Source organism: Zootoca vivipara, chromosome 12 (assembly GCF_965207765.1).
Source record: "Zootoca vivipara chromosome 12, rZooViv2.hap1.1, whole genome shotgun sequence".
Taxonomy (NCBI): domain Eukaryota; kingdom Metazoa; phylum Chordata; class Lepidosauria; order Squamata; family Lacertidae; genus Zootoca; species Zootoca vivipara.
The window spans coordinates 28,139,748-28,165,973 of record NC_142595.1 but is presented as its reverse complement, the minus strand read 5'-3'; the positions used below and the strand labels follow the sequence as shown (position 1 = coordinate 28,165,973).

At 41.3% G+C, this 26,226-nt stretch overlaps 5 protein-coding genes across 5 annotated transcripts; all 5 read right to left on the bottom strand.

The window, feature by feature from the left end:
- Positions 1 to 595: 595 nt before the first annotated feature.
- On the bottom strand, positions 596 to 1,534 carry LOC132593127 (olfactory receptor 10A7-like). The gene has a single exon (XM_060282141.2). The coding sequence runs from the start codon at positions 1,532 to 1,534 to the stop codon at positions 596 to 598; it is 939 nt and encodes a 312-aa protein (XP_060138124.2).
- Positions 1,535 to 5,269: 3,735 nt separating this feature from the next.
- LOC148683865 (olfactory receptor 2AP1-like) lies at positions 5,270 to 6,277 on the bottom strand. The gene has a single exon (XM_088655834.1). The coding sequence runs from the start codon at positions 6,275 to 6,277 to the stop codon at positions 5,270 to 5,272; it is 1,008 nt and encodes a 335-aa protein (XP_088511960.1).
- Positions 6,278 to 10,721: 4,444 nt separating this feature from the next.
- Positions 10,722 to 11,660, bottom strand: LOC132593126 (olfactory receptor 9K2-like). The gene has a single exon (XM_060282140.1). It carries the CDS (start codon positions 11,658 to 11,660, stop codon positions 10,722 to 10,724), a length of 939 nt encoding a protein of 312 aa, XP_060138123.1.
- Positions 11,661 to 15,467: 3,807 nt separating this feature from the next.
- LOC148683864 (olfactory receptor 2AP1-like) lies at positions 15,468 to 16,475 on the bottom strand. Its single transcript, XM_088655833.1, has one exon. It carries the CDS (start codon positions 16,473 to 16,475, stop codon positions 15,468 to 15,470), a length of 1,008 nt encoding a protein of 335 aa, XP_088511959.1.
- An 8,290-nt stretch (positions 16,476 to 24,765) lies between these two features.
- On the bottom strand, positions 24,766 to 25,728 carry LOC132593125 (olfactory receptor 5AR1-like). The gene has a single exon (XM_060282139.1). The coding sequence runs from the start codon at positions 25,726 to 25,728 to the stop codon at positions 24,766 to 24,768; it is 963 nt and encodes a 320-aa protein (XP_060138122.1).
- Between the last annotated feature and the right edge of the window lie 498 nt (positions 25,729 to 26,226).

Here is a 26,226-nt window from a genome sequence, read left to right as displayed (position 1 = left end):
AAATCATCTTTCTGCTGTGATTTCTTTAAATGTGATATCTCTATCTATATATCTACACACACACACACACACACACACACACACACACACACACACAAGCCCATGTGAAGGGTATATTATATTATCATGTGTTTGCAAGTGGCAATGATCACCTAAAATTCCTGGGTTTCAGGTTCTCCCTATAATTTCTGAAATTTGTGAATGTGGTATTTGAAATCAAGCCAACTTAGTTATCTTTCCTGCTCACCTGGCACCTTCATTACACATCTTTAGGTGCTTAGACTGAAATAGAAAAAGAAAGAAAACTGGATTGAAATTGTCACCAACATCAGCATGGTCAATGGTCATGGATATTAGGAGTTGGAATCCAACAACACCAAGAAAACCACAGGTTCTTTATCCTTGCTGTACTCCACCCTTGATTTAGATATTTATAATGTGGCATTGTACTATTATTTCTGTTTGCTATACATCAATACAAGAAGTGCTACAGAGGACATTGTATAACCACACAATTAAAAAATCCACTCATATTTTTTATTTTTGCATGCATTCAGTTTTATTTATAAACATAAAGGAGACCGCCAATCCCAATTCACAAATTGCCCTTCCTAAACTTTTGTAGTAGCCTTTTCAGGGCTTCCTTTACATCCTTGTTTCTCAAACTATATATAAGAGGGTTAGCTATGGGGGGAAGGACTGTGTAGAGAACAGAAACAATTTTATTGAAATATCTCATGGTTTTAGTTTGGGGTATCAGATATACAATGATCAATGCCCCATAGAAAATAGAGACGACAATCAGGTGAGAAGAACAGGTGGAAAAGGCCTTTTTTCTCCCAGTGGTTGATGGGATTCTGAGGATGGTAGCAATAATATAGATATAAGAAGCCAGAGTCAAAATAAAAGGGGGGAAAGTGAATACAAAAGAGAATATTACAGAGACTTGTTTCACAAGGTTGATGTGACTGCAGGAAAGCTTTAATAATGGGAGAGAATCACAATAGAAATGATCAATTTCATTAGGACCACAGAATTGTATTTTTAAGAAAATACCCAAAAATATAGAAGTAAACACAATGCTATTGAACCAGGAGCCAGCAGCTAACTGAATACAGAGTTTCCTGTTCATTACATTTTCATAATGTAAAGGCTTGCATATAGCTAAATATCTATCATATGACATTACAGAGAGGAGATAGCATTCTGTGCTAACCAGGAAAGCAAAGAAGTACATCTGCGTAAGGCATCCTTTCATGGATATAGTTTTGTCTCCCTTTTGGAGGCTCACCAAAACCCTGGGTAGGATGGTTGAGCTGTAGAAAGTCTCTAAGCAGGACAAATTTCCTAGGAAGAAGTACATGGGGGTGTGCAGGTGCTGATCAGTCACTATCAGAAGAATGGTGAGGATGTTGGCAGCCATGGTCAAAATGTATAACACCAGAAAAACTAGGAACAAGAAGATCTTCAGGTGATGGAGTTCTCCAAATCCCAAAAGGACAAACTCTGTAATTTCACTTAGATTTCTCTGCATTGTGTTCACTATGTTAAATATACCTAGTGAAGTTTTTTCAGGTCCTGAAAAAATGTTTGAACAGGAGAGACCTAAGTGATTTTCTATATGGTTGTATTTCAGAAGCATTAATCGTGGTTTTATTACATAGAGTGGGATATACATGCAACGAAATTCTTATTCAATCTGGAACTTTTCTATCAGAGCACTTGACTGAGAATGTTTTTCTGTTTATCTATGTACTACAATTTTCCATCTAACACAGGCACTGGTTGCCAATTTGCTACTCAGTCTTACACCGCTTGGGACCCAGTTTTTTGAGAGTGCCCCTTCTGGGGACAATACAGCCTGCCTTGCTTCATCTGGCATCAACCAGGAAAAAGGTCCTCTTGCTATTAGCACCTACATTATGTAGCAGAATTTCCTTGGAGATCTGGCATGCATCCTCGGGGATATGTTTCCATCAGTAGTTTAAGATATTATTTTTCACAAAACCAGTTGCAAAACATGATCCCTAGCTCATTCACTTAGCTCTATTTATTATTGGTCTGTTGTATGAGGTGTAGATCTTCATGTAGTTGTGTAGTTTGGTTGTTTTAAATTGTCGCACACTAATTTCATATATTTTGTGAACAGCAAGTATATAAATATCTCAGTAAAAATCTAACATATGATGGATGAAGCCCACTGACTGGCAGTGTTATTGGTGATATCCAACTAAATCAAGGGGACATGGGTGGTTCTGTGGGTTAAACCACAGAGCCTAGGGAGTGCCGATCAGAAGGTCGGCGGTTCGAATCTCTGAGACGGGGTGAGCTCCCATTGCTCAGCCCCTGCTCCTGCCAACCTAGCAGTTCGAAAGCACCTCAAAGTACAAGTAGATAAATAGGTACTGCTTCAGAGGGAAGGTAAACAGCGTTTCCGTGTGCTGCTCTGGTTCACCAGAAGCGGCTTAGTTATGCTGGCCACATGACCTGGAAGCTGTACGCCGGCTCCCTCGGCCAATAGAGCGAGATGAGCGCCGCACCCCCCAGAGTCGGTCACGACTGGACCTAATGGTCAGGGGTCCTTTTACCTTTTACCCTCAAAGAATCACAGAACTGTAAGGTTGGAAGGGACACCAAATGCCATGCAGGAATTTACCTTTTAAACTAAATCATAACTTATACGAGATTCATCAAAATAAATGGATCTAAGTTACCGCACTTAAATCCATTTATTTCAGTGGGTTTCCTGTCAGTATACTAACAACGAATACCAAACCTACGTAAATCTAACCCCCACTTTTTACAAAAGTCATTCATTTCATGTTGTAGAAACTGAGTTCAGTTAAAGACTGAAATGTTTAAAATAAGTGAACTATGCTTTCAGACACAGAAACTGCTTACATTTTAATTCAGATTATTAGTGGCAAATGGATCACAGGATGCAAAGAGAACAAAATAATACACTACTTTCTCAAAGCATAGTTTGCTATTTTCAAAATAAAAGCAGCCCACTTAGAATTGGTGGTCAAAATTTGTCTTAGAGGTGGACCAAACCAATTTGTGGAAGGATCGCCATATGGCTATATATAGCTCTGTTTTCCAACCTTCTCACTTCAATGCATGTCTGCAGATGCCATGATGGGACTATTTCAGTGATCAGAATTTTAAGTGCCTCACTGTATTGCCATTTAATCTTCCGTCCTGCCTAGCGCAGCTTACTCAAATTCTTACATGTATGAACAAACTCTTATATTTAATTGGCTTATAGAAGACACTGTTGCCACATAGATTTAAGCCACATAGATTTAATGTAAGCAGAAACACATTTAAATCTGCTGAGCCACACAGGATGTTTACGGTAAATTATTTTTTTTCTGGAATGAAACGGCTCATTCGCAAAGTTTTTGAAAGGTAACTGATGAGGCCATACACATAGCAGATATATTTTGCACAGGGTGCATGAACAAGACAGTGTTCTAAATACCTCTCTTATGTGTAAATGATAAGATGAAGGATCCATTGGTCCAAGAAACAAACATGCAGTATATCTCCCGTGCTCATCTTCATAGACGTAGAAACATTTCTTGAATGGATGTTTTCCTGCTTTCCTTTACATCTCATGCCATATATAAAAAAGAGCTTGCTTTTTAAAGCTAAAAAAAACAGTGGCATCTCAGGAGATATTGACTTATTGTTGAGGAGTGTCAGGGACATCCCTTCCCAGAGCTACAGCAAAGACTCCAGAGAGGAAGGGACGCAGGCTGGAGGAAGCAGAATCCTGATTTCTTCCCATACTGAGAGTGATGCAAGCCCCTCCCATTTGGTAATGCCAGTTGTAAATTCCCAAGACAGCGTAGGTCAGACAGAGGCTGCTTCAGAGGAACTGCAGCTTCTAGACATGGCTCAAGAGGGGGAGGGGCAGACTGCCCCTGAGTCTCCATGGACAAGGCGAAGGAGTAGAGTCCAGGCGCGAAGTCAGTTAAACAGGAGGAGGGGGAGCCGGTAGGGGACATAGCTGTCAACCCTCCCGTTTTTGGCAGGAAACCCCCGAATTTAAATCCGTTTCCCCCCGCAACCCTGGATTGTTCGATATCCTGGAAATTTAGCAGATTTCAAATGAAGCAGCTCCTCTCCCTCCTTGATGGCGCGGTGCCCGCCTGCCCCCCTACAAGCGAGCAACCAGCCGCCGCCCGGTAAAACGCCTCACTCGGTGGCTGGATGCTCACTCACTTGCCAAGTGCTGCCGGAAATCTCCGCTCTGCCTATGTCTGGGCACTGAAAATCACTTCTGTGCATGTCCGGACATGCGCAGAAGCGATTCCCGGTGCCCAGACATGCAGACACAGGCAGCCCAGCACCGGAAGTCGCTTCTGCGCATGTCTGGACATGTGCAGAAGCAACTTCCGGTGCCGTGCTGCTGGGACCCTTATTTTCCAGTCCAGAAGTTGACAGCTATGGTGGAGGATATCCTGTTGGTGAAGAATCCACCCTTTAGTGAGTCCAACATCCTCATCTGAAGATGATTGATCTGTGAGCTCAGACTGAAGCGACTGTGTAAATACTAATAAATCTAAGCATAATATACCCGCCAGCCTGCTGTGTCTGGCCTGTGAGAGTGACATATTAAATCGTGACAAGGAGGGGGAAATAGACTGTTTGCTAGGAATTAAAATGATAGCAATGGAAAAAAGATAAACAAACTGAAATAGCATGGGGACAATCAAGGAAAGTTCTGGATGAACCCCACCCCCCAATAATGTCTAATGCCTGCTATTTAATCTTTCACATTTATAGACAGATCAATTCATGAATGAAAAGGCACTCCAACCACACTAGCCATTGTGTTGATGTAAGGTCTTTCCTATTTTCATGGAAGATCAGTTGTGTTGACGACAGGAAAATTCTCTTGGAGTGTAACTCATCAATGGAGGCTCGTTTCATGAACAGATTGGTGTTCATGGAGTGGTCCAGATGAAAAAGTGAGGATGGTGATTTCGGCTCTGCTTCACAGGTTCAAAATCAGCATCTAAGGTCACATATCAGCATGCACAAGTAACACACATGCACATAAATGTGCATATTCTCAGGCTCCACCTACAGCCTCATTGCAAATGTGCATATACCCATGCCCTACTGCCAAGCTCTGGATCCTCCTAGCCCTGCAGTTTGTCCTCCTGATATTGCTGCCTGTTCACCTGCCATCTCTGAGTGAGTAATGAGAGAGCATAGAAAAGGACAGTAACCTTCACAAGCATTACCCCCTGTATCTTTAAAAGTTGCGGTGCCTTGTGGTCAAAGGGGAAGAAGCATTCGAATGGGTAGTGAAAACAGTGACATGGGAAGAGGAAAAATTCCAAATTTTCCCAGCAGTCTTTCTGAGAGCCTCTTTGACATCTTTATTTCTCAGGCTATATATGAGGGGGTTAATTAAAGGGGGGAAGACCATATAAAGTAGTGGAAATATTTTGTTCAGGTCTCTCATTGTTTCATTTTCCGGTGTGAAATATGCAATGAATATTGACCCATAGAAGATAGAAACAACAATGATGTGAGAAGAACAGGTGGAAAAGGCCTTCTGCTTCCCAGTGGAGGATGGGATTTTTAAAATGGCAGCAACAATAAATATGTAGGAGATCAGAGTCAAAAGAAAAGGAGGGAAACTGAACACAAAAGCCAGGATTAGACAGACATATTTCACAAGACTGGTGTCACTGCATGAGATTTTAACCAAGGAAAGAGATTCACAAAAGAAATTATCAATTTCATTGGAACCACAGTAACATAGTTGCCCTATCAAGACCAAGATTATGGTGAACGCCACAATGCTGTTGATCCAAGAGCAACTGACCAGCTGGATGCAGAGTTTACCATTCATAAGAGTTGCATAATATAGGGGTCTGCATATGGCTAAGAAACGATCATAAGACATCACAGACAGCAGATAGCATTCTGTACCAACCAGGAGAGCAACAAAAAAAAATTGTGTGAGACATCCTTTAACAGAGATGGTTTTGTCCCCTGTCAGGAGACTGGTCAGCATCCTGGGCTGGGTTGTTGAGCTGTAGAGTGCTTCCAAAAAAGACAAATTCCCCAGGAAGAAGTACATGGGTGTGTGCAGGTGATGATCAGTCACTATGAGAAAGACCATGAGGCTATTGAAAGAAATTGTCAAAATGTAGATCACCAGAAACAGAAGGAACATAAAGATGTGCAGATGAGGGAGATCCCCAAATCCTAGAAGGATGAACTCTGTGACTTCACTCACGTTTCTCTGCATTGTGGTTGTCCTCAAATGCTACATTCTGAAAGAAAATTGGAAAGTGATATGAAAGTGATTGGTTCAAAATTGGGAAAGGAGTACGACAAGGTTGTATATTGTCTCCCTGCTTATTTAACTTATATGCAGAATTCATCATGCGAAAGGCTGGACTAGATGAATCCCAAGCCGGAATTAAGATTGCCGGAAGAAATATCAACAACCTCAGATATGCAGATGACACAACCTTGATGGCAGAAAGCGAGGAGGAATTAAAGAACCTTTTAATGAGGGTGAAAGAGGAGAGCGCAAAATATGGTCTGAAGCTCAACATCAAAAAAACCAAGATCATGGCCACTGGTCCCATCACCTCCTGGCAAATGGAAGGGGAAGAAATGGAGGCAGTGAGAGATTTTACTTTCTTGGGCTCCTTGATCACTGCAGATGGTGACAGCAGTCACGAAATTAAAAGACGCCTGCTTCTTGGGAGAAAAGCAATGACAAACCTAGACAGCATCTTAAAAAGCAGAGACATCACCTTGCCGACAAAGGTCCGTATAGTTAAAGCTATGGTTTTCCCAGTAGTGATGTATGGAAGTGAGAGCTGGACCATAAAGAAGGCTGATCGCCGAAGAATTGATGCTTTTGAATTATGGTGCTGGAGGAGACTCTTGAGAGTCCCATGGACTGCTAAAAGATCAAACCTATCAATTCTTAAGGAAATCAGCCCTGAGTGCTCCCTGGAAGGACAGATCGTGAAGCTGAGGCTCCAATACTTTGGCCACCTCATGAGAAGAGAAGAATCCTTGGAAAAGACTCTGATGTTGGGAAAGATTGAGGGCACTAGGAGAAGGGGACGACAGAGGACAAGATGGTTGGACAGTGTCCTCGAAGCTACGAACATGAGTTTGACCAAACTACGGGAGGCAGTGCAAGACAGGAGTGCCTGGCGTGCTATGGTCCATGGGGTCACGAAGAGTCGGACACGACTAAACGACTAAACAACAACATGAAAGTGATAGCCATTATACAATAGTTAAGTACCACTGAGTGACATAATGGAAGGGAGAAAGATTCCATCAACGGTCTCTCTGGGGGGGGGGGGAATACACATCACCTGGGAAGACAGGTGAACTAATGCCAATGTACTGGAAGAAGCAAAGATCACCATTGTGGAAGTAATGATTCTTCAACATCAACATTGTTGGTCTGGTCATGTTGTGTGGATGCCTGATTATCGTCTTCAAATCAACTACTCTACTCTGAGCTTAGAAATGGCAAGCGTAATGCCTGCGAGCGCTCCAACTGGAGAACAGTCTTTACCAAAGGTGTCATGTGTTTTGAAGACGCTTGAACTCAGGACGAAAGGGAGACACACTCTAAGAGGAAGGCACACTTGGGAAACTCTCACCATTATCAACCCCCACCAGGAAACCTATTTCCCCACTGTGGAAGGGCGTATGCATCCAGAATTGGCCTCTGCAGTCACTTACGGGCTCACTTTTAAAACCGTGTTTATGGAAGACAATCTTACTCGGCTACAACTGATCGTCAAAGAAGAAGAAGAAGGAAGGGTGACCGATATAATCTAGTTGGTTTTTAAAACAAGCCACAACTTTACTGAGAAAGCACAAGTAACACTGCTGCCTGACCAGTAAATGGGACACAGCATCACAAGTATCCTCTCATTATATATACAGTGGTAGCTCGGGTTACAGACGCTTCAGGTTACCAACTCCACTAACCCAGAAATAGTGCCTCGGGATAAGAACTTTGCTTCAGGATGAGAACAGAAATCGTGCTCCGCCAGCGCAGCGGGAGACCCCCATTAGCTAAAGTGGTACATCAGGCTAAGAACAGTTTCAGGTTAAGAATGGATCTCCAGAACGAATTAAGTTCTTAACCACTGTACCACTGTACACTGTACCACTGTAACGTTAATTTTTTGCTTTTATCTGAATGACTGCACTTTGGACAAGAAGGCAACATGCATAATTACATATGTAATTATTCTTTAGATTTCATATGAGATTGAAATGATAAAAGTACCTGAAGGCATTAAAATTATTATTTTCAGATAACATATATTTAAAAATGCATACATTGTGATATGTATTTAAATATATTTTGATTTTAATGTAAAGAGGATGGGAACTATGAAGGAATACACACACATATCAGAAATAAAACAATGTTGCAAAGTGTTATTCCTAATGAGTTCAACTTTGAAAATAAGACCATACCATTAGGAATTCCAAAGTCCTAAGAGAGAATCAGGTGAGAAAAAAATTCACAAGTATCATTAACTTAAATATAATTTGGCGGTGTTATAAGTTTGGCTGCCTTGATGTTTGATGTTGGTTTCATCTGGAACACTTAATAGACACATCACATAGTTTTAATACACAAGTCAATTTGGGGGATATAGAAGTTTATACAAGGTGAGTCCTTTTAAAAGAGGCTACGTGGATTCAAAGTATACCTGTTCCATGGGGCCTCGTTTAAAAGACTCACCCTGTATATTAAGCAATGGCAGAAAAGAACTGAGATGGAATATGCATCTTCTATCTTGGTAGAAGTAAGGAGACTGGGAGACTTGAGTTCTGAGCTGGGAGATGGATTTAGTTTTTCTACTTGGGAACCTATTTTAGGAATAAACTGTTGTTACTGTCTTGGATGTTTTGTTTGTATAATAATAATAATAATAATAATAATAATAATAATAATAATAATAAATAATTTATACCCCACCCATCTGGCTGGGTTTCCTAGCCACTCTGGGCGGCTTCCAACAGAAGAATAAAATAATCAATTAAAGATAAAAAGCCTCCCTAAACAGGGCTGCCTTCAGATGTCTTCTAAAAATCTGGTAGCTGTTTTTCTCTTTGACATCTGATGGGAGGGCGTTCCACAGGGCAGGCGTCACTACTGGGAAGGCCCTCTGCCTGGTTCCCTGCAACTTGGCTTCTCTTTGCAACTAAACAGAAGCAGCCCTTGACCATGGACTGGTGCCAGATTAAGTGAATTGCATTTAGTGCCCATGACTAAATTAACCTATGGATTTCAGTGGGACCTAAGAGCCAACCCCAGAAGTCTTCAGTGATCTCTCAACCAAAGAAACAGAAAGGATTCAGTGCGACCAGATACTTCTTACTTCTGAATAAAGTGAGGAATTGACAACCACACTTTTATTACAAAGCTTTAGTTCCTGCAGATGATTAGCACTGAATACAAATACCTTTATGAATGGATAAGGAGCTGAAGTTTCTGTTGAGTGCAATTTCTGAGGTGCTGTTCTTAGGAGCAAGTGGGAGAGTATTTTTTTCTTCTATGCCCATCTTCACAGACTTGATTGGAAGTTTCCTTCTCCATAGCTGTTTAATTTGTTTTAGCATCCCATGACAAGTTTCTCATCTCAGGGTTTATCAGAAAGAGGATGTCTCTAGCTGGTTATTATATATTATTAGAAATCAAAGGGTAAACATATTGAGAGATAGGGACTAATTGTCAGAGAGGGAATATTAGCTTGAAATCTAGACCAAACTCACATGGGGATCTTGTATCCCTAGTCACAGATGTGGGGCACTTTGGGGACTTCCATTCTTAGCAATGTTCTTTAATGAATATTCAGATTTTAATAAGGGAAACAAAGCCTTAATAAAGCCCTCTTTTGGAGTTATAAGAAAAGCATGCATACAATATGCTGTTGAATTGGTCAGTTAAAAATAAGACTATTTGAGTGGAATTGATGTTCCTTTCTTTGTGTGAGTTGGCCTTGGGTGGCATGTATTTTTCTTTCCCCTTACCTTTTCTCCACTGCTCTGCCTCCTCCTTTTTGCCTTCAAAAATCATCTTTCTGCTGTGATTTCTTTAAATGTGATATCTCTATCTATATATCTACACACACACACACACACACACACACACACACACACACACACACAAGCCCATGTGAAGGGTATATTATATTATCATGTGTTTGCAAGAGGTAATGATCACCTAAAATTCCTGGGTTTCAGGTTCTCCCTATAATTTCTGAAATTTGTGAATGTGGCATTTGAAATCAAGCCAACTCAGTTATCTTTCCTTCTCACCTGGCACCTTCATTACACATCTTTGGGTGCTTAGACTGAAATAGAAAAAGAAAGAAAAAGAAAGAAAACTGGATTGAAATTGTCACCAACTCTGAGCAGCCCCATCAGCATGGTCAATGGTCATGGAAATTAGGAGTTGGAGTCCAACAACACCAAGAAAACCACAGGTTCTTTATCCTTGCTGTACTCCACCCTTGATTTAGATATTTATAATGTGGCATTGTACTATTATTTCTGTTTGCTATACATCAATACAAGAAGTGCTACAGAGGACATTGTATAACCACGCAATTAAAAAATCCACTCATATTTTTTATTTTTGCATGCATTCAGTTTTATTTATAAACATAAAGGAGACCGCAAATCCAAATTCACAAATTGCCCTTCCTAAACTTTTGTAGTAGCCTTTTCAGGGCTTCCTTTACATCCTTGTTTCTCAAACTATATATAAGAGGGTTAGCTATGGGGGGAAGGACTGTGTAGAGAACAGAAACAATTTTATTGAAATATCTCATGGTTTTAGTTTGGGGTATCAGATATACAATGATCAATGCCCCATAGAAAATAGAGACGACAATCAGGTGAGAAGAACAGGTGGAAAAGGCCTTTTTTCTCCCAGTGGTTGATGGGATTCTGAGGATGGTAGCAATAATATAGATATAAGAAGCCAGAGTCAAAATAAAAGGAGGGAAAGTGAATACAAAAGAGAATATTACAGAGACTTGTTTCACAAGGTTGATGTGACTGCAGGAAAGCTTTAATAATGGGAGAGAATCACAATAGAAATGATCGATTTCATTAGGACCACAGAATTGTATTTTTAAGAAAATACCCAAAAATATATACGTAAACACAATGCTATTGAACCAGGAGCCAGCAGCTAACTGAATACAGAGTTTCCTGTTCATTACATTTTCATAATGTAAAGGCTTGCATATAGCTAAATATCTATCATATGACATTACAGAGAGGAGATAGCATTCTGTGCTAACCAGGAAAGCAAAGAAGTACATCTGCGCAAGGCATCCTTTCATGGATATAGTTTTGTCTTCCTTTTGGAGGCTCACCAAAACCCTGGGTAGGATGGTTGAGCTGTAGAAAGTCTCTAAGCAGGACAAATTTCCTAGGAAGAAGTACATGGGGGTGTGCAGGTGCTGATCAGTCACTATCAGAAGAATGGTGAGAATGTTGGCAGCCATGGTCAAAATGTATAACACCAGAAAAACTAGGAACAAGAAGATCTTCAGGTGATGGAGTTCTCCAAATCCCAAAAGGACAAACTCTCTAATTTCACTTAGATTTCTCTGCATTGTGTTCACTATGTTAAATATACCTAGTGAAGTTTTTTCAGGTCCTGAAAAAAATGTTTGAACAGGAGAGACCTAAGTGATTTTCTATATGGTTGTATTTCAGAAGCATTAATCGTGGTTTTATTACATAGAGTGGGATATACATGCAACAAAATTCTTATTCAATCTGGAACTTTTCTATCAGAACACTTGACTGAGAATGTTTTTTCTGTTTATCTATGTACTACAATTTTCCATCTAACACAGACACTGGTTGCCAATTTGCTACTCAGTCTTACACCGCTTGGGACCCAGTTTTTTGAGAGTGCCCCTTCTGGTGACAATACAGCCTGCCTTGCTTCATCTGGCATCAACCAGGAAAAAGGTCCTCTTGCTATTAGCACCTACATTATGTAGCAGAATTTCCTTGGAGATCTGGCATGCATCCTCGGGGATATGTTTCCATCAGTAGTTTAAGATATTATTTTTCACAAAACCAGTTGCAAAACATGATCCCTAGCTCATTCACTTAGCTCTATTTATTATTGGTCTGTTGTATGAGGTGTAGATCTTCATGTAGTTGTGTAGTTTGGTTGTTTTAAATTGTCGCACACTAATTTCATATATTTTGTGAACAGCAAGTATATAAATATCTCAGTAAAAATCTAACATATGATGGATGAAGCCCACTGACTGGCAGTGTTATTGGTGATATCCAACTAAATCAAGGGGACATGGGTGGTTCTGTGGGTTAAACCACAGAGCCTAGGGAGTGCCGATCAGAAGGTCGGCGGTTCGAATCTCTGAGACGGGGTGAGCTCCCATTGCTCAGCCCCTGCTCCTGCCAACCTAGCAGTTCGAAAGCACCTCAAAGTGCAAGTAGATAAATAGGTACTGCTTCAGCGGGAAGGTAAACAGTGTTTCCGTGTGCTGCTCTGGTTCACCAGAAGCGGCTTAGTTATGCTGGCCACATGACCTGGAAGCTGTACGCCGGCTCCCTCGGCCAATAGAGCGAGATGAGCGGTGCAACCCCAGAGTCGGTCATGACTGGACCTAATGGTCAGGGGTCCTTTTACCTTTTACCCTCAAAGAATCACAGAACTGTAAGGTTGGAAGGGACACCAAATGTCATGCAGGAATTTACCTTTTAAACTAAATCATAACTTATAGGAGATTCATCAAAATAAATGGATCTAAGTTACCGCACTTAAATCCATTTATTTCAGTGGGTTTCCTGTCAGTATACTAACAACGAATACCAAACCTACGTAAATCTAACCCCCACTTTTTACTATAGTCCTTCATTTCATGTTGTAGAAACTGAGTTCAGTTAAAGACTGAAATGTTTAAAATAAGTGAACTATGCTTTCAGACACAGAAACTGCTTACATTTTAATTCAGATTATTAGTGGCAAATGGATCACAGGATGCAAAGAGAACAAAATAAGACACTACTTTCTCAAAGCATAGTTTGCTATTTTCAAAATAAAAGCAGCCAACTTAGAATTGGTGGTCAAAATTTGTCTTAGAGGTGGACCAAACCAATTTGTGGAAGGATCGCCATATGGCTATATATAGCTCTGTTTTCCAACCTCCTCACTTCAATGCATGTCTGCAGATGCCATGATGGGACTATTTCAGTGATCAGAATTTTAAGTGCCTCACTGTATTGCCATTTAATCTTCTGTCCTGCCTAGCGCAGCTTACTCAAATTCTTACATGTATGAACAAACTCTTATATTTAATTGGCTTATAGAAGACACTGTTGCCACATAGATTTAAGCCACATAGATTTAATGTAAGCAGAAACACATTTAAATCTGCTGAGCCACACAGGATGTTTACGGTAAATTATTTTTTTTCTGGAATGAAACGGCTCATTCGCAAAGTTTTTGAAAGGTAACTGATGAGGCCATACACATAGCAGATATATTTTGCACAGGGTGCATGAACAAGACAGTGTTCTAAATACCTCTCTTATGTGTAAATGATAAGATGAAGGATCCATTGGTCCAAGAAACAAACGTGCAGTATATCTCCCGTGCTCATCTTCATAGACGTAGAAACATTTCTTGAATGGATGTGTTCCTGCTTTCCTTTACATCTCATGCCATATATAAAAAAGAGCTTGCTTTTTAAAGCTAAAAAAAACAGTGGCATCTCAGGAGATATTGACTTATTGTTGAGGAGTGTCAGGGACATCCCTTCCCAGAGCTACAGCAAAGACTCCAGAGAGGAAGGGACGCAGGCTGGAGGAAGCAGAGTCCTGATTCCTTCCCATACTGAGAGTGATGCAAGACCCTCCCATTTGGTAACGCCAGTTGTAAATTCCCAAGACAGCGTAGGTCAGACAGAGGCTGCTTCAGAGGAACTGCAGCTTCTAGACATGGCTCAAGAGGGGGAGGGGCAGACTGCCCCGGAGTCTCCATGGACAAGGCGAAGGAGTAGAGTCCAGGCGTGAAGTCAGTTAAACAGGAGGAGGGGGAGCCGGTAGGGGACATAGCTGTCAACTCTCCCGTTTTTGGCAGGAAACCCCCGAATTTAAATCCGTTTCCCCCCGAAACCCTGGATTGTTCGATATCCTGGAAATTTACCAGATTTCAAATGAAGCAGCTCCTCTCCCTCCTTGATGGCTCGGCGCCTGCCTGCCCCCCCCACAAGCGAGCAACCAGCCGCCGCCTGGTAAAACGCCTCACTCGGTGGCTGGCTGCTCACTCACTTGCCAAGTGCTGCCGGAAATCTCCGCTCTGCCTATGTCTGGGCACTGAAAATCACTTCTGTGCATGTCTGGACATGCGCAGAAGCGATTCCCGGTGCCCAGACATGCAGACACAGGCAGCCCAGCACTGGAAGTCGCTTCTGCGCATGTCTGGACATGTGCAGAAGCCACTTCCGGTGCCGTGCTGCTGGGACCCTTATTTTCCAGTCCGGAAGTTGACAGCTATGGTGGAGGATATACTATTGGCGAAGAATCCACCCTTTAGTGAGTCCAACATCCTCATCTGAAGATGATTGAGCTGTGAGCTCAGACTGAAGCGACTGTGTAAATACTAATAAATCTAAGCATAATATACCCGCCAGCCTGCTGTGTCTGGCCTGTGAGAGGGACATCTTAAATCCTGACAAGGAGGAGCATAATATACCCGCCAGCCTGCTGTGTCTGGCCTGTGAGAGGGACATATTAAATCCTGACAAGGAGGGGGAAATAGACTGTTTGCTAGGAATTACAATGATAGCCAATGGAAAAAAGATAAACAAACTGAACTAGCATGGGGACAATCAAGGAAAGTTCTGGATGAACCCCACCCCCCAATAATGCCAAATGCCTGCTATTTAATCTTTCACATTTATAGACAGATCAATTCATGAATGAAAAGGCACTCCAACCACACTAGCCATTGTGTTGATGTAAGGTCTTTCCTATTTTCATGGAAGATCAGTTGTGTTGACGACAGGAAAATTCTCTTCGAGTGTAACTCATCAATGGAGGCTCGTTTCATGAACAGATTGGTGTTCATGGAGTGGTCCAGATGAAAAAGTGAGGATGGTGATTTCAGCTCTGCTTCACAGGTCACAAATCAGCATCTAAGGTCACATATCAGCATGCACAAGTAACACACATGCACATAAATGTGCATATTCTCAGGCTCCACCTACAGCCTCATTGCAAATGTGCATATACCCATGCCCTACTGCCAAGCTCTGGATCCTCCTAGCCCTGCAGTTTGTCCTCCTGATATTGCTGCCTGTTCATCTGCCATCTCTGAGTGAGTAATGAGAGAGCATAGAAAAGGACAGTAACCTTCACAAGCATTACCCCCTGTATCTTTAAAAGTTGTGGTGCCTGTTGGTCCCAGAGGAAGAAGCATTCCAATGGGTAGTGAAAACAGTGACATGGGAAGAGGAAAAATTCCAAAAATTTCCAGCAGCCTTTCTCAGAGCCTCTTTGACATCTTTATTTCTCAGGCTATATATGAGTGGGTTAATTAAAGGGGGGAAGACCATATAAAGTAGTGGAAATATTTTGTTAAGGTCTCTCATTGTTTCATTTTCTGGTGTGAAATACGCAATGAATATTGACCCATAGAAGATAGAAACAACAATGATGTGAGAAGAACAGGTGGAAAAGGCCTTCTGCTTCCCAGTTGTGGGTGGGATTTTTAAAATGGCAGCAACAATAAATATGTAGGAGATCAGAGTCAAAAGAAAAGGAGGGAAACTGAACACAAAAGCCAGGATTAGAATGACATATTTCACAAGACTGGTGTCACTGCAGGAGATTTTAACCAAGGAAAGAGATTCACAAAAGAAACTATCAATTTCATTGGAACCACAGTAACGTAGTTGCCATATGAAGACCAATATTATGGTGATCGCCACAATGCTGTTGATCCAAGAGCAACTGACCAGCTGGATACAGAGTTTACCATTCATAAGAGTTGCATAATATAGGGGTCTGCATATGGCTAAGAAACGATCATAAGACATCACAGACAGCAGATAGCATTCTGTACCAACCAGGAAAGAAACAACAAAAAATTGTGTGAAACATCCTTTAACAGAGATGGTTTTGTCCCCTGTCAGGAGACTGGTCAGCATCCTGGGTTGGGTTGTTGAGCTGTAGACTGCTTCCAAAAAAGACAAATTCCCCAGGAAGAAGTACATGGGTGTGTGCAGGTGATGATCAGTCACTATGAGAAAGACCATGAGGATATTGAAAGCAATTGTCAGTATGTAGATCCCAAGAAACACAAGGAACAGAAAGATGTGCAGATGAGGGAGATCCCCAAACCCCAGAAGGATGAACTCTGTGATTTCACTCAGGTTTCTCTGCATTGTGGTTGTCATCAAATGCTACATTCTGAAAGATAATTGGAAAGGAATATGAAAGTGATGGCCATTATAAAATAGTTAAATACCACTGAGTGAAGAAATGGAAGGGAGAAAGATTCCATCAACCGTGTCTCTCCGGGGGGAAAACTACACATCACCTGGGAAGACAGGCAAACTAATGCCAGTGTACTGGAAGAAGCAAAGATCACCAGTGTTGAAGTAATGATTCTTCAACTTTGTTGGACTGGTCATGTTGTGCGGATGCCTGATTCTTTCCAAAGGAACTACTGTACTCTATTATTAACTTAGAAATTGTAAGCATAATGCTGGTGGTCAACAAAAGAGGTTGAAAGGCTCCCTTAGGGCAAATCTTAAAGAATGTAGTATAAACATTGACAACTTGGAAACAGTGGCCTGTGAGCGCTCCAATTGGAGAACAGGCTTTACCAAAGGTGTCATCTGTTTTGAAGAAACTCGAAATCAGGACAAAAGGGAGAAACACACTAAGAGGAAGACACACTTGGCAAACTCTCAGCTTTATCAACTCCCGCCCAGAAACCCTTTTACCCACTGTGGAAGGACGTGTGGATCCAGAATTGTCCTCCACAGTCACTTACAAACTCACTTTTAAAACTGTGTCTATGGAAATAATCTTACAGTACTTGGCTATGCATGATCGCCAAAGAAGAAGGAAGGAAGGAAGGGAGGGAGGGAGGGAGGGAGGGAGACCAATATAACTTTGTTGATTGTTAAAACAGGCCACAACTTTACTGAGAAAACACAAGTAATACTGGTGCCTGACCAGTAAATGGGACACAGCATATCCTCTCCTTATATCATAATGTTAATTTTTTTGCTTTTATCTGAATGACTGCACTTTGAACAAGAAGGCAGCATGCTGAATTTAGTAGGGGTACTCAGTGGTAAAATAGAGCAACTAGAGGCTAGCAGGTTGTTTGATACAATCTTGATTTAATTTTGATGCAATGCTTTGTACAATTGAACAATGGAGGAAAAATATGGGAAATTAGGAATGTTGGAGGACCATCCTTATCGGCACTTCCTGAATTAATACATGGATCAGGACATTCTTTGGATTTCATATTTTTCTGAATTGCACAATATCATTTTCTGCTATGAAAATAAAGTTATAAAAGTACCTGAAGGCATTAAAATTGTTATCTCCAGCTAACATGTATTTAAAAATGCATACATTGTAATATGTACAGTATTTAAATATATTTCATTTTTATTGTAAAAGAGGGTGGGGACTATGAAGGACTACAGACAGAAATAATCAACTTATAAGACCATAGCACAAGGAACTCCAAAATCCTAAGAGAGAATCAGGTGAGAGAGAGAAATTCACAAGTATCATTAAGTTAAATCTGGTGATCTTATGAGTTTGGCTGTCTTGATGTTTGATATTGGTTTCATCTAGAAAAATTGATAGAGAAATCATGTATTTTGAATGCACTTCAGTCAATTTGGGGGTTATATATCTTTGTATATTGAGCAATGCCAGATAAGCACTTAGATGGAATAAGCAGCTTCTATCTTGGCAGAAATAAGGAGACTGGGAGATTTGAATTCTGAGCTGGCTGATGGATTTAGTTTTTCTACTATTGTAGGAATAACTGTTGTTGCTGTCTTGGATATTTTGCTTTTATATATACCCTGTTTCTCATATTTTAAGACATACCCATAAAATAAGCCATAGAAGGATTTTTAAGCATTCAAGGAATATAAGCCATACCCCGAAAATAAGACATAGTGATAGGCGCAGCAGCAATGCCGGCCGCGGCAGGAGGAGGAGGAAAAAAATAAGACATCCCTTGAAAATAAGCCATAGTGTGTTTTTTTGAGGAAAAAATAAATATAAGACGTGTCTTATAATATGAGAAACACGGTACAACTAAACAGAAGCAGCCCTTGACCATGGACTGGTGCCAGATTAAGTGAATTGCATTTAGTGCCCATGACTAAATTAACCTATGGATTTCAGTGGGACCTAAGTGCAAATCGCAGAAGTCTTCAGTGGTTTCTCAACCAAAGAAACAGAAAGGATTCAGTGCGACCAGATACTTCTTACTTCTGAATAAAGTGAGGAATTGACAACCACACATTTATTACAAAGCTTTAGTTCCTGCTGCCCCCTTCATGGATCAATGCCTTGTCGTGGCGAAGGGGCTTGAATAACTCAGAGAAGCTATGAGCTATGCCATGCAGGGCCACCCAAGATGGACAGGTCATAGTGGAGAGTTTTGACTAAACGTGATCCACCTGGAGAAGGAACTGGCAAGCCACTCCAGTATCCCTGCCAAGAAAACTCCATGGACAAAGACAACAGGCATATAAAAGTTATGACGCTGGAAGATGAGCCCCTCAGGTCGGAAGGCGTCCAACATGCTACTGAGGAAGAGCGGAGGACAAGTACAAGTAGATTCAGAGCTGATGAAGCGGCTGGGCCAAAGCCGAAAGGACGCTCAGTTGCGGATATGCCTGGAAGCGAAAGGAAAGTCCGATGCTGTAAAGAAAAATATTGCATAGGAACCTGGAATGTAAGAACCATGAGTGGAGGTAAGCTGGATGTGGTCAAAAATGAGATGACAAGAATAAATATCGACATCCTGGGCATCAGTGAACTAAAATGGAAGGGAATGGGCGAATTCAGTTCGGATGACTATCATATCTACTACTGTGGGCAAGAATCCTGTAGCAGAAATGGAGTGGCCCTCATAGTCAACAAAAGAGTGGCAAAAGCTGTAATGGGATGCAATCTCAAAAATGACAGAATGATCTCGATACGAATCCAAGGCAGACCTTTTAACATCACAGTAATCCAAGTTTATGCACCAACTACCGGTGCTGAAGAAAATGAAATTGACCAATTCTATGAAGACCTACAACACCTTCTAGAAATGACACCAAAGAAGGATGTTCTTCTCATTACAGGGGACTGGAATGCTAAAGTGGGGAATCAAGAGATAAAAGGAACAACTGGCAAGTTTGGCCTTGGAGTTCAAAATGAAGCAGGGCAAAGGCTAATAGAGTTCTGTCAAGAGAACAAGCTGGTCATCACAAACACTCTATTCCAACAACACAAGAGACGACTCTACACATGGATATCACCAAATGGACAGCATCGAAATCAGATTGATTATATTCTCTGCAGCCAAAGATGGAGAAGCTCTATACAGTCAGCAAAAACAAGACCTGGAGCTGACTGTAACTCAGATCATCAGCTTCTTATAGCAAAATTCCAGCTTAAACTGAAGAAAGTAGGAAAAACCACTGGGCCAGTAAGATACAATCTGAATCAAATCCCTTATGAATACACAGTGGAAGTGAGGAACAGGTTTAAGGATTTAGATTTGGTGGACAGAGTGCCTGAAGAACTATGGATGGAGGCTCGTAACATTATACAGGAGGCAGCAATGAAAACCATCCCAAGGAAAAGGAAATGCAAGAAAGCAAAATGGCTGTCCAACGAGGCCTTACAAATAGCGGAGGAGAGGAGGCAAGCAAAATGCAAGGGAGATAGGGAAAGATACAGGAAACTGAATGCAGATTTCCAAAAAACAGCAAGGAGAGACAAGAGGGTCTTCTTAAATGAGCAATGCAAAGAAATAGAGGAAAACAATAGAATGGGGAAAACCAGAGATCGGTTCAAGAAAATTGGAGATATGAAAGGAACATTTCGTAAAAAGATTACCATAATCAAGGACAAAAGTGGTAAGGACCTAACAGAAGCAGAAGACATCAAGAAGAGGTGGCAAGAATACACAGAGGAATTATACCAGAAAGATATGGAGGTCTCGTACACCTCAGGTAGTGTGGTTGCTGGCCTTGAGCCAGACATCTTGGAGAGTGAAGTCAAATGGGCCTTAGAAAGCATTGCTAATAACAAGGCCAGTGGAAGTGATGATATTCCAGCTGAACTGTTTAAAATTTTAAAAGATGATGCTGTTAAGGTGCTACACCCAATATGCCAGCAAGTTTGGAAAACTCAGCAATGGCCAGAGGATTGGAGAAGATCAGTCTACATCCCGATTCCAAAGAAGGGCAGTGCCAAAGAATGCTCCAACTACCGCACAATTGCGCTCATTTCACACGCTAGCAAGGTTATGCTTAAAATTCTACAAGGCAGGCTTAGGCAGTATGTGGACCGAGAACTCCCAGAAGTGCAAGCTGGATTTCGAAGGGGCAGAGGAACCAGAGACCAAATAGCAAACATGCGCTGGATTATGGAGAAAGCTAGAGAGTTCCAGAAAAACGTCTACTTCTGCTTCATTGACTATGCAAAAGCCTTTGACTGTGTCGACCACAGCAAACTATGGCAAGTTCTTAAAGAAATGGGAGTGCCTGATCACCTCATCTGTCTCCTGAGAAATCTCTATGTGGGACAAGAAGCTACAGTTAGAACTGGATATGGAACAACTGATTGGTTCAAAATTGGGAAAGGAGTACGACAAGGTTGTATATTGTCTCCCTGCTTATTTAACTTATATGCAGAATTCATCATGCGAAAGGCTGGACTAGATGAATCCAAAGCCGGAATTAAGATTGCTGGAAGAAATATCAACAACCTCAGATATGCAGATGACACAACCTTGATGGCAGAAAGCGAGGAGGAATTAAAGAACCTTTTAATGAGGGTGAAAGAGGAGAGCGCAAAATATGGTCTGAAGCTCAACATCAAAAAAACCAAGATCATGGCCACTGGTCCCATCACCTCCTGGCAAATAGAAGGGGAAGAAATGGAGGCAGTGAGAGATTTTACTTTCTTGGGCTCCTTGATCACTGCAGATGGTGACAGCAGTCACGAAATTAAAAGACGCCTGCTTCTTGGGAGAAAAGCAATGACAAACCTAGACAGCATCTTAAAAAGCAGAGACATCACCTTCCCGACAAAGGTCCGTATAGTTAAAGCTATGGTTTTCCCAGTAGTGATGTATGGAAGTGAGAGTTGGACCATAAAGAAGGCTGATCGCCGAAGAATTGATGCTTTTGAATTATGGTGCTGGAGGAGACTCTTGAGAGTCCCATGGACTGCAAGAAGATCAAACCTATCCATTCTTAAGGAAATCAGCCCTGAGTGCTCCCTGGAAGGACAGATCGTGAAGCTGAGGCTCCAATACTTTGGCCACCTCATGAGAAGAGAAGAATCCTTGGAAAAGACCCTGATGTTGGGAAAGATTGAGGGCACTAGGAGAAGGGAACGACAGAGGACAAGATGGTTGGACAGTGTTCTCGAAGCTACGAACATGAGTTTGACCAAACTGCGGGAGGCAGTGCGAGACAGGAGTGCCTGGCGTGCTATGGTCCATGGGGTCACGAAGAGTCAGACACGACTAAATGACTAAACAACAACAAAGTTCCTGCTGCAGATAATTAGCACTGAATACAAATACCTTTATCATGAATGGTTAAGGAGCTGAAGTTTGTGTTGAGTGCAATTTCTGAGATGCTGTTCTTAGGAGCATGTTGGAGAGTATCTTCTATGCCCATCTTCACAGACTTGATTGGAAGTTTCTTTCTCCATAGCTGCTTTATTTATTTTAGCATCCCATGACATGCTTCTCATCCCAGGCTTTATCAGAACGAAGCGGTCTCTACCTGATTGTTCTATATATTATTAGAAATCAAAGGTAAACATACTGAGAGATAGGGACTAATTGTCAGAGAGGGAACAACAGCTTGAAATCTAGGCCAAACTCACATGGGAATCTTGCATCCCTAGTCTCAGATGTGGGGCACTTGGGGGACTTCCTTCCTTAGAAATATTCTTTAATGAATATTCAGATTTTGTCAAGGGAAATAAAGCCCTAACTATTTTCCTTGTGCAGTAATAAGAAAAAACATGCATACAGTATGCTGTTGATTTGGTCGCTTAAAAAGTAAGGCTATTTGAGTGGGATTGGTGTTACTTTATTTCTTTGAGTTGGCCTTGGGTGGCATGTATTGAAGTACCTTTGGGGGGGCAGGGGGCAATCATGTATGGGGGACTCCCTGGTCCTGAATGGGGTAACTGTTCGCCTGAAGGACGAGGTGCACAGCCTGGGAGTCATTTTGGACTCACAGCTGTCCATGGATGCGCAGGTCAATTCTGTGTCCAGGGCAGCTGTCTATCAGCCCCATCTGGTGCGCAGGCTGAAAACCTACCTGCCGGCGGACTGTCTCGCCAGAGTGGTGCATTCTCTATTTATCTCCCGTTTGGACTACTGCAATGCGCTCTACATAGGGCTAACTCTGAAGGTGACCCGGAAACTACAACTAATCAAGAATGTTGCAGCTAGACTGGTGATTGGGATTGGTCATGGAGACCATATAATTCTGGTCCTGAAAAACCTACATTGGCTCCCAGTACATTTTTAAGCACAATTCAGAGTGTTGGTGCTAACCTTTAAAGCCCTAAATGGCTTTGGCCCAGTATACGTGAAGGAGCATCTCCACCCCCATCATTCAGCCCAGACACTGAGGTCCAGCTGCAAGGGCCTTTTGGTCATTCCCTCACTGTGAGAAGTGAGGTTACAGGGAACCAGGCAGAGGGCCTTCTGGGTAGTGGCTCCTGCCCTGTGGAACGAGCTCCCATCAGATGTCATGGAAATAAAAAATGATATCGCTTTTAGAAGACATCTAAAGGGAACCCTGTACCAGAAAATTTTTAATGGAATAATAATAATAATAATAATAATAATAATAATAATAATAATAATAATAATAAATTTCTTATACCCTGTCCATCTGGTTGGTTGGGTGGCTCCCAGTAGAATATTAAAAACACGATAACACATCAAAAATTAAAAACTTCCCTTATTTCTAATGTTTTACAACTTTTTATGTGCTGTAAGCTGCCTAGAGTGGCTGGGGAAACCCAGCCAGATGGATGGGGTATAAATAATAAAATTCTTATTCTTATTATTATGTTTGTGGACAAACACTGGCTTCCTCAGCCAGAAAGCAAGATGAGCGCTGCAACCTCATAGTCACATTTGACTGGACTTAACTGTTCAGGTGTCCTTCACCCTTTTTTAAAACCCTTTTTACTCATGCAATTAGGAATCCTGAAATTTAGACAGCTGCACATTTGCAGACACATTGTAGGCCTCCAATTGAAGTCACATAATTCAGTCTCCCCCTCTCCAGAATGATACTGATTGGTGAGCCAAAATGGGCTACTGACCATAGTTTCTTACAGCAGATGACAATTGTGAAACAAATGAGAAGGAAATTATGTTATAATGTAAATAAGAGAAATGGAATTGAAAATGGTATATCAAAGTGGGAGGGAGTCATTGGACAAATTTTATAACTTATTAAATTATCTTTTTTTTACTGGAATATGAAACAAAAGTTTATGCAACAGAGAACAAGATGTAAACTTTATTAGAAACCCCCTAGGTTCCTGCACGATCCTGTTTCTTAGGGGCACACAGTCTAAGACATGCCTATGACATCAGCACATTCTATAGACAGATGATATCTGTGAGTGGAAAATGGTGAGAGTAAGAGAGACTGAATATTTTTCACTTTTCGATATTTTTTATTGCTTAATCAGAAATGTATTGGGAAATGAAAGGAAATTCACCTCTTTAAAAAAATTATATTATTATTATTATTATTATTATTATTATTTTCTTCATTTGAACTGTTGGGTGTGTAAGAAACACCAGACCAACCTACATTTCGATCTCTTTCAAGATTTCATTTTGGTGCATTCAGAAATTTCAGCTATGTTGATGACAGGAAAATTCCCTTGGAGTACAACTCATGATTGGAGGCTCCTTTCATGAACAGATTGGTGTTCATGGAGTAGTACATATGGCAAAGTGAGGGAGGCAATTTCAGCTCTGTTTCACAGGTCACAAATCAGCCTCTAAGGTCACATACCAGCATGCAAAAGTAACACATATGCACATACTCTTGTAGATGTGCATATTCTCAAACACCACATACAAACTTCATTGCAAATGTGCAATGCCCTACTGCCAAGCTCTGGATCCTCCTAGCCCTGAAATTTGTCCTCCTGATATTGCTGCCTGTTCACCTGCCATCTCTGAGTGAGTAGTGAGAGAGCATGGAGAAGGAGAGTAACCTTCACAGGCATTATCCCCTCTCTCTTTAAAAGTTGTGATGCCTGTTGGTGCCATAGGAAGAAGCAGTCCAATGGGTAGTGAAAACTGTGACATGGGAAGAGGATGAATTATTGGAAGGAACTTCAGTAGGGAATTCCTACACAAATACCCATAAAGCCTGGAACCGATGTTACTTGGCAAAAGACTTTGGATAACTATTTAGCTTTGAACCACTTATTCACAAAATGGCCTTCTAAAATCTTCCCAGTGGCCTTCCTGAAAGATTCCTTGACATCCTTGTTTCTCAAGCTATATACAAGGGGGTTAATTAAAGGAGGAAGGACCGTATAAAAAAGAGAAAATATTTTGTTAAGGTCTCTCATTGCTTCAGTTTTGGGTGTCACATATACAATGATTAATGCCCCATAGAACAGGGAAACAACAATTACATGAGAAGAACAAGTGGAAAAGGCTTTCTGCCTCCCAGTGGCAGATGGAATTTTTAAAATGGCAGCAATAATATATATGTAGGAGATTAGGGTCAAAAGAAAAGGGGGGAAACTGAACACAAAAGTCAGGATTACACTGGCATACTGCACAACGCTGGTATCACTGCATGAGATATTGACCAATGCGAGAGAGTCACAAAAGAAATGATCCATTTCATTGGAATTACAATACTGTAGTTGCAACACCAAGATCAAGTATATAGAAGTAAACAACATGCTATTAATCCAAGAGGCACTGGCCAGCTGGATACAGAGCTTACCATTCATAAGAGTTGCATAATATAAGGGTTTGCATATAGCTAAGAAACGATCATAAGACATCACAGAGAGCAGATAACATTCTGTGCCAATCATGAAATCAAAGAAATATAATTGTATATGACATTCTTTAAAAGAGATGGTTTTGTCCCCTGTCAAGAGACTGGTCAGCATCCTGGGCAGGGTGGTTGAGCTGTAGACTGTCTCCAGAAAAGACAAATTCCCCAAGAAGAAGTACATGGGGGTGTGCAAGTGATGGTCGGTCACTATGAGAAAGACTGTGAGAATATTGAAAGTCATTGTCAATATGTAGATCACCAGAAACACAAGGAACAGGACGATCTGTAGATTAGGGAGTTCCCCAAATCCCAGAAGAATAAACTCAGTAATTTCACTCTGGTTTTTCTGCATTATGGTTGTCATGAAATGTGTATAACCAAGTTTTAGCATATCCTGAAATACAACTGAAACATAAGATATGTAAAAGGTATTTGTAGTCATGAATTTTGCAGTTACCGCTGAGGGAAGATGTGGGGAAAGCGCAGAATGACTCAGGGATGTTTTGCAGGCTATAACCTTTCTGAAAGCTTGCAATGCTAGAATGCCTGTGGAGTGAACAAAAGTAGTTCAAAATCATACCAGCATGAATAGATAAAAAGGTACCCCAGTGTTTCATTGTGCCAGAAGTGGTTTAGTCATGCTGGCCACATGACCCAGAAAAGTTATGCTGGCTTTCTTGGTCTGAAAGCAGAGATGAGCACCACACCCCACAGTCAAATTCGACTGGACTAAACCATCCAGGGGTCTTTTACCTTACTGCACTCCAATCTAATCGGGGCATGTTGCAATTAGTAGGAATACTCATTGGTATACTGGTACAATACTCATAGAGACTTGCAGGCAACCTGA

What these genes read in the sequence shown, in the direction of transcription:
- LOC132593127 (XM_060282141.2), bottom strand. Translation starts at nt 1,534, where the DNA reads ATGCAGAGAAATCTAAGTGAAATTACAGAGTTTGTCCTTTTGGGATTT.
- LOC148683865 (XM_088655834.1), bottom strand. Translation starts at nt 6,277, where the DNA reads ATGCAGAGAAACGTGAGTGAAGTCACAGAGTTCATCCTTCTAGGATTT.
- LOC132593126 (XM_060282140.1), bottom strand. Translation starts at nt 11,660, where the DNA reads ATGCAGAGAAATCTAAGTGAAATTAGAGAGTTTGTCCTTTTGGGATTT.
- LOC148683864 (XM_088655833.1), bottom strand. Translation starts at nt 16,475, where the DNA reads ATGCAGAGAAACCTGAGTGAAATCACAGAGTTCATCCTTCTGGGGTTT.
- LOC132593125 (XM_060282139.1), bottom strand. Translation starts at nt 25,728, where the DNA reads ATGCAGAAAAACCAGAGTGAAATTACTGAGTTTATTCTTCTGGGATTT.